Source organism: Leucopleurus acutus, assembly GCF_964270905.1.
Source record: "Leucopleurus acutus genome assembly, chromosome: 7".
Classification (NCBI taxonomy): Eukaryota; Metazoa; Chordata; class Mammalia; order Artiodactyla; family Delphinidae; genus Leucopleurus; species Leucopleurus acutus.
Genome location: NC_139150.1, coordinates 33,191,518 through 33,205,117, shown reverse-complemented (window position 1 = coordinate 33,205,117; position 13,600 = coordinate 33,191,518). Strand labels below are relative to the sequence as shown.

The window sequence follows — 13,600 nt, the reverse complement described above, 5'->3', positions numbered from 1 at the left end:
GGGGCTGGCCTCACCTCCTTCCTCCTCCATGAAAGGCTGGCGGATATCCCAGGCCCGTCAGCATCATGTTATTGGTTCAGGGATAGACACATGACCCAACTCAAGCCAATGAGAGCTGAGCTTGGAATTTTTGCTGAAAACGTCAGGAAAGAAACAGTCTTCTTACTGGAGTTTCTAAACTGGGAGTGTGTAAACTTGCAGCTGCTAGGGGCCATCTGTACAGCCAAATGGGGAGAGCCTGACTGAGGGTGAAGCCAAACACAGAGGAAATCAGAGCCAAGCGACAGAGAGGGACTGGATTCAGCCATACCTGAATACCGCCCACTCCAGGATTTTTCAGCCACATGAACCAGTTAAAATTAGGTTTCTGTCACCGGTAACAAGGTTCCTAAGCAATACAACAACTAAGGGTGAGGTACCATGCAAGGCAATGGGGTATAACCACAAAGATGTGAGCCTGATTCTAAAAGAGCTCATTTTCTATCTCTTTATTTCTAAGAACGGCTATATTGAGATACAATTCACATACCATAACATTCATTCTTTTAAAGTCTACAGTCCTATGGTTTTTAGTATAGTCACAGAAATGTGCAACCATCAAGACAGATTACTTTCTACCTTGCACTGAAAATGACAAGCATGTGCTTGCTCTGTTCTGCCCTGTGCACCAGCTCCTCTCCTGAGCCCAGTGCTGGGTTTACGCCTTTCTGTAGTACCAGCAACTGCAGTAGGTGCCCAATGGCTACTAAGCTGTACTCAGACCTCCTGAAAAGCTCGGCCTCCATCCAACAGTTGTTTAGGTCCTCTCTAAAGCACAATGAATGAGAGAACAGATATTTGGCAAAACCACTCAAGAAAAGGATATGCTCACCGATCACTAGGTTTTCTCTGGGTTTTCCAAGCTGGATCCCTGTAACAGGGTAGACCTTCTGAGAGGTGCACACCTGGAATGTGCTCCTTTGGCTCCCTGAACTTTTCCCAAGTTTATTACAGAATAATTTAAAATAGTAACAAGGGGAAAACATATAAATCCAACAGTAGGGGAATGATTTAATACTTATGGGGCACCCATAGGATAGAATAGTAAATAGCCACTAAAATTCATCTTTGCAAAGAAGATTTAAGGACATGGGGAAATAACCATGCTATAACATTAACTGAATGAAACAAAATATAAAAGGGTGCATAGAGATTTCAAGCACACAAAATAGTAAACACCAGCAACTGGAAGGGAATAATACTAATTATTAGATGCAATTACCTTTGTGTAGGTGGATTATAGACAATTTTTTTCAATGCTTCTCTACAATTTTCTATTTTTCCAAAATGAAAATTACTTTAATCAAATCAGAAAAGCTGACATTTTTTAACTCATCCCTTGGTTATTATTTACTTTTATTAATGTGGCTACCAAAGAATGAGAAACAATCACATGAAGAACATTTCTGAACCTGCAAAACTTTTATGGAAAAAAAAGACACTGTCCCTCAGAGTCTTTTAAACAAACACGTAAGTAATGTAATCTACCATGTTTACCTTTTAACCTTGACTGCCAGGAGGCTCAGAGCTAAAATTTAATTTACAAAAATGCAGTAACCATCGTAGCCCAGGTTCTGGGTTCGGTAACTTGCATGCTTCTATGTGGTTTCTGATGCTTCCTTTTATCTGTTTTTTCAATTGTCTTGCTTGTGTTTTTATATACTCAAATCTTCCTTGGAATACATAAAGAAGTATTTGCTGATGTGATTTGAGGTACACCAGAGAAGAGAGGTCCTGCCTAGCAGATGCTCTGCTGGGATGTTTCATTTTTACAAACACATGGCACTGAGTGGGGCTTTGAATGCTTTATTGCTATTCTAATTACAGGAGAGGGGCAACTGAATAAGTGTGTGCGGGAGGCTCCTTTATTGAGACAGGCTAGTCCCAATGATCAGATCAACACATATTTTGCTAAATCTCCATCTCTTTGAAGACTGTGTGGACAGAGGTCCACCCTGGCTGCCCACTGTCTCTGGCCATTGACTGACAGCAAATGTTAGCAAAGCCAGCCAAAATGTGTTCACCACATCCATCCTGCATTCAAGTCTACAGACAACAAGTGACACACCCAGCAAGTGACAAGGGGGTATACACAATCCATAAAGACATCCTATCTGAATAAAACAGGGTCCACACACTCTAACACAAGCCCCAAACACCCTTTAGATCACTGTGGATTTTGCTGCAATTACTCAGACTGATCCTTTACTTCGGCTTAGAGAGAAAGTACCTGTACTCTAAAGATGGACCACTTGAAAAAATTAAGTATTGTATCACCCGGGTGTTCTCCCAACCGTGACACTTCATGGCAAGAGATACATATTTGTTTGATTGTAAGCCAAGATTCTTTTTTTTTCTGGTGGTAACTTCACTGAGCCTTCATGAGATTTCAGAAGTGAGCAAAACAAATAAGCAGTCAATATTTTAGTTGTGACCATTTTATCACATCTGAAGTCACAATGTCCTACTTGTGAATCCACACCAGAGGAAAATGAAGGAAGGAAGGCAGGAAACGTTTATTTAGTGCTTACAGCATGCCAGACAGAGCACTGGCCGCTGCACCTGCCAGCTCAAGGCATTTTCCATTCCAGCCTGCTATCTCCCTTAAGCATCACAATACCATCCTGGGGAGTACATATAACAGTCCCAGTCTTTCAGAAGTGGAAATCTAGGCTTAGAGAGATCAATACCTTGCTCAAGGTCACCCACAGGGAAGATACTAGGTTTCTGACCAGAAGCCAGGTTAAAGCCACCCCAAAGCCCATGCTCGGTGCCCCTTCAAATGGCGAGATATGCTTCCCTGCTTGCGTGAGGCTGAGATTATACCCTCTGCCCTCCTTCCCCTGAGCTGAAGTGCCTTCTGATTGCCTCATCCTCTTGACTTTAGGCCCCCTCTCACTCAGAAAGTCATCAAGACACACTTGAAAAATAAAATATAAAAGCATCAACCCACACCCTGAAATTGAGCACCCTTCCCTTTGCTGCTACTAACAAGCGAATATGAAATCTCTTTCAGGGAAGCTTTCTGAAGGGAATAAATTGATGGCGAAAACATTATGCAGCTGACAATATTTGGTGATGATGCAAGCAGGGCTGCCCTGTCCATAAATGGTTTTGTCTCCAAAGAACCGGCTCTCCGTGTCCTTTCCAAAACAAAAATAGATAGATAGATAGATAGATAGATAGATAGATAGATACAGATGGAGCAACAGAGAAACAGTATCCAGAAGACATGGTTCGGTATAATTGCATTGCCCTCCCGTTTATGTGTGCCAGGCAACTACCCCAGAGAACTTGAAATGTTCTGGAGAAGACAGGAATGTCATTCAGAAATGATTCCACACGGGTTGGCTCTGCACAGCTACCCAGCTTACATCCTCCTGGGGCAGAGGAAGCTTCTCTGCTTGCAGCAGCCTGCGTGTACCACCACCAACTGCCACCCGTTTCTTCACCTTTTATTTACAGCGCAGAGCAGGCTGGTTCATCAGTGAAGGGAAGAGGTGGGGAATAAGATGCAATCCAGATTTCTGTTCTTTCTCCGGGGACCAAAAAAAGGGGGGGGCACACAGAGAAGGAAGTGTAGCCTAGGCTGCACGATCAACGCGGCAGCGCGACCCTGCTCTCAGAAAGGGGTTTGCACCAGGGCTCGAGCAGAAGCGCCCAAGGAGCCCCAGGAAGCCGGGTCAATCAAGCCCAGCGCCTCGGCCGGGCTTTGGCGCGGTGGAAGAGGCGCCAACCGAGCGTACTGCACAGGAAATCACTGCCCCCTTCAGGCCGCGTCTCAGATGCTGCGGCCGGAGCGTAAGAGCTCCCTCAGTCCCGAAAAACTCGCAAACCCGACCTCGCGCGGCCCGCGATCCCTCCTCTGAGCCCCCTAGGCGCACCCCAGCCCCCGGGCGGGCGGTGAAGGTGTGCACTGTTGCTGCAGCCGGAATGCAAGCTGAGGGTGTGAGGAGGGGGCTTGGGATGGAAAGCTCTCGGCTCTTCGGCTCCCCTCAGAGAAGGGGGCAGGGAGGGCAAACCGGGTGCTGCGCTCCAAGTCCGTGCTTCAAGTCTGCGCCCGGGGAAACTGCGCCTGCAGCCGCCCGGCCACCAGCAGCGGCGCGGCTGCACACCCTCGCGCGCCCGGGGCGAGACCTGATCAGGGCACTCTCTGATCAACCAGCCCGAGGGGGTCTCCTCAGAAAACCGCTCGGGCCATAGGCAGCGCCGGGTACATGCAGGCAGCAGCGCTGCAGAGCCGGCGGCCCCACGCCGGCCTGAGTAGTACTGGCTCCGAGCTCGTCCAGCCCTGCTGCGCCCTCCAGCCCCTCGGGTCCCCGAGTCCTCCGGACCTCAAAGCACAGCTCGGCTTTCCTGGATCCGAGAGCAGGCCCGTGGCCTCTCTAGCCCCGGATGGCCCAGTTTAGAGTCAATGCGCCTGTTCTTCCCACCTAGCACTCCACAGCCCCACCAGCGGGGACCTGGGCAGGGGCGACCACTGCAGGCTTTTGGGGAGGTTCAGTTACCACCTTCTCCACTCCTTCTCTGGGCAAAGGAGACCCTAGTCTTCTATCCCACACCCCACAAGAATACACACACATAGAATCCCAGAGGAGGAAGATGTTCAGCAAATCTTGGTACCGGCTGTGCCAACCAAGCCCGGCGGGACCCAGAGGGTAAGCACTGAGCCCCAGCCCGCGCGGTGCCCTCGGCAGGCTCAATCAGGGATCTGCCCATGGGCCAAAGCTTGCTTCTGTCCAACACGCCCTCCCCCATCGCCCCCACAGCCCCGACGGAACGGGCGGCCGACACTCACCTCGGTGTCGTAGAGCCGCAGGTCGAGGAAGTAGGGGCGCAGGAGCGACTCGTTGCGGATCTGCTCGATAGCCAGTTCCACGGCGGGGAGCACGCCGCGCCCGATGCTGCCCTTGGCCACCTCCTTGGTGAGCGGCATGAGGCCCATGATGGAGAGCGGAGGGCTGCTGGGCGGCGGCCGGGGGACACCCCGCGCCCAGCCCCAGGCCCCGGGCGCCAGCGGCAGCAGCAGCGGAAGCAGCAGGAGCAGCAGCAGGCGCGCGGGCGGCGGTGGCGGCGGCGGCGGCGGCCCGGGCTGCCCGGAGCTCGGCGGGGAAGCCATGCCGCGCCGCGGGCTGCGGGCGCCGGCTCACTCGGCCCGCATGGCCTGGCCCGGCCCGCCGCCCCGCGCCAAGCTCTCCCCGCGGCGCCCGCGCAATGGCGCCGGCCCCGGCTCCGGCTCCGGCTCGGGCTCCGGCTCGGCTCAGAACGGCCGCGGCGGCGGCAGCGGCGGCGCCCGTGACGGATCAATCACGCCGGGAAGGGGTGGGAACGAGCGGAGTGCGGGAGGCGGGGAACGAGCGAGCGAACGCGGAGAGGGGGGCCGGCGTCTTCGCGCGCGCCTCTCTCCAGCGCGGCTGCCCCGAACTGGGCCGCCTCCGCCCGCCCCCGTGCACGCTCTGAGCCGCTCTCCCGCCGGGAGCCGCTCGGCGGCAGCCTCCGGAGCCCGGCCGGGGGAGGGCGGGCGGTAGGAAACGCGGGAGGCGAAGGCGAGGCTGCTCCGCGGCGGCTCGGGCCGCCTCCGGGGACAGGGACGGGCCGTGCGCGCCGGGGGAGGGGAGGCACTGGCGCTGCGGCGGCCGCCGGGAGGGCCGCCTTCCCAGCACACGCACACACACGCCCCCGGCCCTCCGCCGCGCGGGCTGCCCGCGACCGCCCGGGACCTTAGGGCCCGGGTATAGCGGCTGAGGGAACGAGGACGGCGTACTGGCACACGCAGTGGCCGCCGCCGCTTCTCCGAGAGCTTCCAGTAGCACCTGCACGGTGATTTGGGACTGCTTCTTGGAGGTTTGGCTGGGAACGTCTGGTTTGCGAGCGCGCCACTGAGGCGTCCTAGAGGCACCTGCAGCCTACACTCCTCTGCTCTGCGCGGGTGTCTAGGGGGCCCTGACTGAGCCCGAAGGGGCGGCCAAAGATGCCAACGGCGTTCGAACGCCCCTTGGTGCTGAGGTGTCCAGCCCTTTGGGCTTGGCTGAAAGCCCCCTCCTTCCCCACCAGACTGAGCCGCCCTTTGCCAACCCCAAGAGAATATGGTCTTCACCTTGCGTGTGCTACTGCCCCCTCCAGGCGTTTGACCTCCCCACGTCCCCATTACCGAAGGGGGCTCCGCCCTAGAAATCTGCCACCCACCCACCCCCGCCTCCCCAGGTCGGAGTACAGTCCTCAGGCCAGAGCGCATCCATGCTCCCCTCGACTTGGCCCTCTCTATAACAGGTAGCACCGGCTGCACTGGCTAGCCTTAATTAAGCAAAGCAGTCCTGTAATCTGACCTAGAGCCTCAGGCCCCGTGTACCTCTCCAAGCTTGAAGAATACGAACCGTGGTGGTCATGAAAATACAAAATCCCAAGAGGTGAATAATAAGGGGGACACAATAGGACATCAAATCAGGAAACCTCCTTGAGCCTGAACCAACCATTGTGGGCAATATGGATGACCTTGTTAACAAGGTTGGGAATTTAACCTTCACTGAACACTTGCTACCTGCCTTATTATGGAACACACACAATAGCCCTAGGAACCAATACTGTGTTCATCATCCTCACTTTACAGACTAATACACAGAGAGGTTCCATAGCTTACTGAAGAACACAGAACTACTGAGAGAGGACTGAAACCCAGAGCCAGCAAGAGCTCTGTACACAGTGCAGTGGAAGTCAGGATGGGGAACAGGTTCCCCTGTGGGAAGGAAACTAGCTGCCCTGACTCTGAATTGTTCTGGACCTTGGTTCCCTTGGGCATGTAGTGAAGGAGCTGGACCACACGTTGTCCACAGACTCGCTCTTCTGGAGTGAGGCAGGGGCAGCCCTGAATCATATGCTATGTTATTATCAGGAAGCATAAAGATGGAGAGGAGAGGCCGAGCCCAACTCCTGGAAAGTAACTTGGACAGTTCTGGGGAAACCAAGCCAAATTCTCCCTGTCCAACTCCTCTTTCTAGGCTTCTGCAGACACCACCTCCCAGGCCCCACTTAACCTTTCCAAGCTGGAGAGTTTGCAAGGGCAGAGCTCACTTGTGCATCTCCACCAAAAAAAAAAAAAAAAAAGTGGTCCAGAGGACAATGTAATCCCTAGATGCTCCCTCAGCTGGTATCTTGACATCACAGATATCCCCTAGTCATAGGCTTCCAGCATCTGCCATTCCTCAACTCCTCAGCTCAGGTTTCTGAATGAGCATTTTCACTTTTTTCCTTTTTTTTTTCCCCTTAGTCATTTGTGTTTTCCTTGTAAGCCATGCCAATATGGAGTATCCGCTGACACCTACATCTGGGAATAAGTTGAAAGCTGGAATAACTTTGCTTGACATTTACTAAGTGGTTGAAGGCCCTGCCTGGCAACTACCTTTCAGCCTCTCTGTCTCCACCTATGGGGTGACCTGGCCTCTAGACACCTGGCCTGGGACCAGCCCTGACCCAAGGAGCTCCAATCTCACTCTCCAACAGTCTGGATCCAGGCCAAGCTGTGATCTCATGCCCCATTTCTGATGTCTGGGCATCCCTCTGGTTCCCAGATCCTATTCTGGCCTGTGTTCCAGTTTGGGTAACTGGATCCCCGGCATTCTTCCTTGGGTCTGAGTTACTGTCTTGGTTACCGGTCTCCACTCCATGTTCTTCTAAACCTGGAGTTCAGCCTCTTGCTTTATAATAATCATTCATTGCTTCAATCAATGTTTTGCAGTGTCTACTGTGTGCTGGGCGGTGTCCTAGGAGCGGAGGATACAGAAATAAACAAGCCAAACTAAAATCCCTGCCCTCATAAAATTGACATTCTAGTGGACAGAGAGACATAAACAGAAAGAAGAAGAAGATATTTTAGTATGTCAGTTTATGAAAAGTGCTATGGAGAACAATAAAGCAGGAAAGAGGACTGAGACTGACAGGGTGGGGCTGCAGTTTGAAACAGGGAGGTCACAGAAGGACATACTGAGATGACTTCACCAAAGACCTAAAGGAGGTAAGTAAGCAAAACATGCAAATAGTGTTCCAGGTGGAGGAACAGCAAGGGCAGAGGCTCTGAGACAGAAGTGTGCCTGGCATGTTCAAGGAACTGTCAGGAAGCCAGTATAGCTGGAGTGGAGTGAGCAAGGGGAAAAGCAGTAGTACCCAAGGTCAAAGGCAGGCGAGATCAGGTAGGACCTGGGCATTGTGAGGACTTTGGCTTGCACATGACGAAGTGGGGAATGACTGGGGGGAACTGAGTGGGTCAGTGATGTGATCTGATCTGCCTGTCACGTAAAGAGTTGTTGGCAGGAAGCGGAGAGACCAGTGAGGAGGCTATTACAATAAGCCACATATGGTAACAAGAACCAGGCTACAAGCAGAGGAGGTGGGGAGAAGTGGCTAGATTAATAATTGTTCTTCTTATTATTAATGGGAATAAAATGCATTGGCAGATGCCAAGTCCCAGGACTGTGGTAAACAACTTACAAGAAACATAGTAGAGACTTTAGAAAGCGATATGCTCAGGGTCGCACCCCTAGTAAGTGATAAAACATGAACGTCAGTCCAGGTCTGTATGGCTTAAATTCTCATCTTCCTCCCCAAATCCTGCCTCCTTAGCAATCCTTTCTCCCATGCCCTTTTCCTATACACAAGAACCAGTAGCTAGTCTCCAAACCCTAGTTTAGAGGTTGGGGCTGTGTGGAAAGATGATGCTTGTTCCCTTTCTGGGGATCTGGGGGGAGTGTGCATGGTCCACTGGCTGCCTGTCAGCAGGACACCGCATCCCTTTAAGCAGGATCCTGACAATGGGAGGCTAACCAGGCCTCCGCCTGCTGTCTGTCCTCCTTCTATATCAGGCTGGACAACCCTTGCCACTCTGGTGCCAGCTGCTCAGATCTGCATCCGTGCAGCTGTCTCCTCCCAGGAACGGGGTCCAGTTTCCAACACCCTGTTCCCAGTTTGACCTGTCATCCATGCCTGCCTCTATTCTAACTCCCAACAACAGGGAGGTCTTCTTTTAAGTTTTTCTTTAAAAAAAAATATAAGCCATCTTTGAAAACATCTCCCATGTATTTTTTATTCATGTTTACATTGAAATGTTTCTTTCAACCAAGTAGCTCGGCTGTTTTTTTTAAAGTACATTGTTTTCATTTCCATTTTTTTAATGGATAAGTTATGAATGATGGATCCAAAAAAGATTAGCTGAATGAATCTAAGTTGCTTTTCTTTTTTCACAAGGCATGTTTTTTAAACCATAAAATTAGGTTTCAGGCATCAAATGTGGTCTGGTGACACAGTTCGAGTAATAATAAAGCTACCATTTATTAAACACCTACCTACTCTGTGCCAGACACCTTGGTATGCATCATCTTAATCTTCATGACTGCCTGAAAAATAGGTGTTAGGATACCAGTTTTTCAAATTATGTGGCTGAGGTCCAGGTGGGTTAAATGACGTGCCTAATGATACTCAGCAGAGGCAGCAACGGGGCCCAAACCCAATCAGTCCAACCCCAAACTCCTGCATTTGCCTCTCCTTGAAGATGCCCTTATATAACTGAGGAGGAAATAGTCTTTAAAAAGTAAAGACTGCTGCTGAGGGTCAACATAAGAAAGAGGTAAGATGCCTTGGCCAGGATCCCCCACCAAAATAGAGATGAGGCTGGCTCTCCTTTATCAGGGGAGAGCATCTGGCCTGGAGACAGTTTGACTAAACCATTCAGGAGTCAGTGCCAAGCCTGAGGTGGACCAGCAGAGCTTGGAGCCTCTCCTCCCACCCCTGCTCTTCGTGCAGTTTGAGAACAGTGGAAGATGGCGGAATCACCTTGCTCCATGTCGGCTGGACAGGTCCTAAGTGTACATAGTTGGGAAATTTAGTTCATAACTGAGAGGTCTCCAGAAGGATACCACCTCCCATTTAGAGGTTTCAAAAACATTAAGATCCTTTACAAAGGGGATCCTAGATGGATAAAAGGCACAGTTTAGGAACAGAGCCTTAGACAGGGAAGCATCCTGCCAAGTGTCTGGTCTAACCACTCACTAAACCTTAGGGGTAATGGTGAGTTTGGAGTCAGGCAGTCATGGGTTCAAATTCTGGCTTACCAATTATTAGTGGTACAATTCTGGGAAGTCACTCACTCTCCTGAACTTCAGTTTCCTCATCTCTAAAGTGGGAATAAATGATTCCTCTTTCACAACAACAAGGTTGTTGTAAGGATTAAACAGTAACCACAGCTAATATGTATTGAGCACTCACATATGCCGGGGACCCTTCCAAGAACTTCACATATAATTAACTCCCCTATTAAGTAAGATGATGCATAGTAGTAGGCACTTATTAGGCAAACAACTAATAACAATATTAATAGTAATAATAATAATAATAATACCACTGCAGATGGCAAGAGCAGTGCCTCCTGAGGCTCCCACTCCATTATTTGAATGATGGGGTTTTTGTACATTATTTCTTAGGCTCCACCTATATAGCCTTTCTATAGCATTCATTATGGATCCCAATTTGCTGCTGGAGTCCATGATACTCCCTCTCACCCATGGTGGCCCCTGACCAAAGACAGTTCACAGGTACCTCCTCACTCCCATCCAAATCAAGTCTTCCAGGAGAAATATCCCCAGATTCCCCAGTCTTCCCTGGCCACCAATCTAAAGTCTGTCCTTGGCTATCTTCAAAGATGATACCTAGAAGTGACCACAAACCCTCCACGTGAGCCAGGAAGCACACAGAATAGCAGAGCCATCCCTTTGTGCTCAGGAATCTGGACTGCTGTCCCACTGTCCTCGCAGTCCAGAGTTACCTGCACTTTGCTAACAGCCGTATCACCCCTTTGGATCATAGGAAGCTTGTGATTCTCCAAGAGCCCTAGGTTTGATTTCTGTGGAGTTGCTGTGCTGTTTCAAATGAACAGCAAGCCACATTTCTTTGATCCTGTTTATCAGCAGTTTAATTCAGTGACCTATGAACAGGCTTGAAACATTCCATTCATAATTATGTCCTGATAGTCCAGCCTGTTGAGGGCATCCTGCATCTTAGCACTGTTCTCTTTCATAGTCACCATCTCTCAATTAGTGCCATTATTGTTGGACAATCTGATTTTCTTCCTTAACCTGAAGCATTGATCAAAATGTTAAAAAGGAGAATGATGAAGATAGAGCTTTGTGACTATCCACACTGGGGGCCTCTGCCCCGTCTGGCCCTGCGACCAAACCCACTGAAAATTCTCCCAACTTCCAAATTCTGCAGCCCATGTCTCTCCATCTTGCACTCCAAAATATGAGAAACTTGCTAAAGTTTTTTCTGAAACCCTGATGCATACTGTCTCCTTATTTCTCTGACCTGCCAGATTAGTAACTCTACAACTACCGGTGATTATGGCTGGGCTGGTTTTTGGTGAACCCACGTCCACTCCTAAGGACCACCGCCTCTTCTCTGTGTGATCACACATCATTTGTATAATCAGTCCTTCTCAAACTCTGCTGAAGATCAACACCCAAATCCCCTTTTGCTGAGGTCACCCTTTTAGTCTCTCAGAATATCAAAACTCTGCTGCATCCCCCATCGCCTAACCCTTCCTTTCTTTCATCCCCCAAAGATCCTTAGATGCTCTCTCTGATTCCCACCCACAGTTTCATGCCCAGCCCTTCGTCTGGACCTGGAGACATGGGCTCATTGAAAGCATCTACGTGCCCTCTAAGAGTCTTCTCATCTCTCATTCCCCTCTTAACCATGCTCGTTCTGCTATTTCTGTTTGCTGGTCATTCTCTGCCAAAACGTCTAGTGTGTCTCTGTCACAAGCCTCGAGATGAGACAGTTCTGCCTTCCCTTCATCATTCTCTCTTGCTTGCTCCAAGTGCACCCTACAAAGCCTCTAGGGAGGTCTGTGATGTTCTTCCAAAGCCTCAGTTCATTTTGAGATTGAGTGCCTGCGTGTTCCAGCATGTTCCTCCATTCCGGACCCCTACTTCCATGTTTTTCTCCATGGCCCTAATTTCTGTGTGTGGCGGGGAGGGGGTTAATTGTATTGAACTACAACATATATACAGAAAAATACAGAATCTTAAGTGCACAGCTCAATTAATTTCCATAAAGTGAACACACCCATATAAACAGCAGCAAGAACCAGACACTACCAGCACCCAGAAGCCCCTGTTAGGGTCCCCGGCCAGTCACTACCCTCCCTCGGGGTAGCCACCATCCCAACAGCTAACATTATAGATTGTTTTTTGCCTTTTCTTCATCTTGATATAAATGGAATCACCGTCTGTCCTCCTTTGTGTCTGGCTTCTTTCACTCAACGTTGCGTTTGTGAGATTCGTCCTCAATGCTGCGTGTGGTCGTAGATCTTTTATTCTCATGGCTGTATGGCTGCCTCAACCTTTTACAATCTGACTTCCTCTCATGGATCTGTGTGCAGCCCCTCGGTTTTCTTTCCACCCACCCCCAACCTGGCTGGCTGCAATAGTCTAACTTGTATCCCTACCTCTAATCTTACTCTTCTCCAACCTAACCCTCATCTACCTTGCCAGACTAAACTTTCCAGAGCTTGCTCTAATCAAGTCTCTTCCAGCTCAAAACAATCTATGGTTCTCTGTCCTCTGTGGGTACAAACTCCCAAGACTGGGATTAGGGCTATTTACAATCTGGCTTCAATGTTTCCTCCTTCCCTCCCCACACCTCCTGTGTTCTAACGCTAGAAGAAATTAGATGGCCCGTAAACATGCCTGCCCTTTTCTGCCTCGATACCTTTGCTCATGCTATTCCTTCAACCTAGAATATTCTTCTTACTCTTTCTCCCACTGGCAAAATCCTTCAAGACCCAGATCAAATGTCACCTCCCTGTGATACCTCCTCCAGTCACTCCAGCAGAAATAACTGCTACCTTCTCTCAGCTTCCATAGCAAGTCTTGGCTCATGCTGAGAGATATCACTTATCACTTCTTTAAAAGTTAATTACCACATTTCACCCATTGTAAGACACATTTTTATTCATCTCTGGAATAAAGATGCACCTTGCCACTGATGGCATTTTATAATTGGCAGTATTTCTTTTCTTTCTTGATGATACACAAAATACTGTTGTCTTGGATTAGATGAAATACAGTATTTCATTTTTTATCTCAGCATATTCTAGAAAGACTCTGTGGTATCACACTACATTGTACAGTTAGTTTTCTACATCTCTGGGTCCCTCTCGGTGTGTGAGACCATAAGTACAGACAAAGCACGCATCTATGTTTGTTGAATGAATAGGTGTGCATTATTCACCATTACCTGGCTGACTTCTGCACATATTTTTATATTGGAGAGAGGAGGTGGCATGGGGAAGCCCTCTCAGTGTGGCTTTTCATGAGGTTCCTCACAAGGAGGAGAGGATTACCCTTTCCTGCAGGGGTGCTGAGGGCCAGGTGATGGTTGGGGAGGGCTGGAGTCAGTCACAGAGGTCTTGCTTCCCTGTGGCTGGCATAGCTTGGGGTTGGAAAAGTCACAAAGGATTCATTTAGTGCTGAATCCTTGATCAGCAAAGCAAGCTTCAATGATAACATCCTTCCTA

The 13,600-nt window shown here is 49.7% G+C and overlaps 1 protein-coding gene across 1 annotated transcript in view; it reads right to left on the bottom strand.

Annotated features, from left to right (window-relative positions):
* The window catches only part of GABBR2 (gamma-aminobutyric acid type B receptor subunit 2), a gene marked incomplete at both ends in the record, with an annotated part of 366,596 nt that extends 361,438 nt beyond the window's left edge, over nucleotides 1-5,158 (bottom strand). The window contains one exon of the mRNA XM_082842255.1: nucleotides 4,838-5,158. Coding sequence (XP_082698381.1) covers nucleotides 4,838-5,158 — 321 coding nt within the window. The remainder of the gene's footprint in view (nucleotides 1-4,837) is intronic.
* Between the last annotated feature and the right edge of the window lie 8,442 nt (nucleotides 5,159-13,600).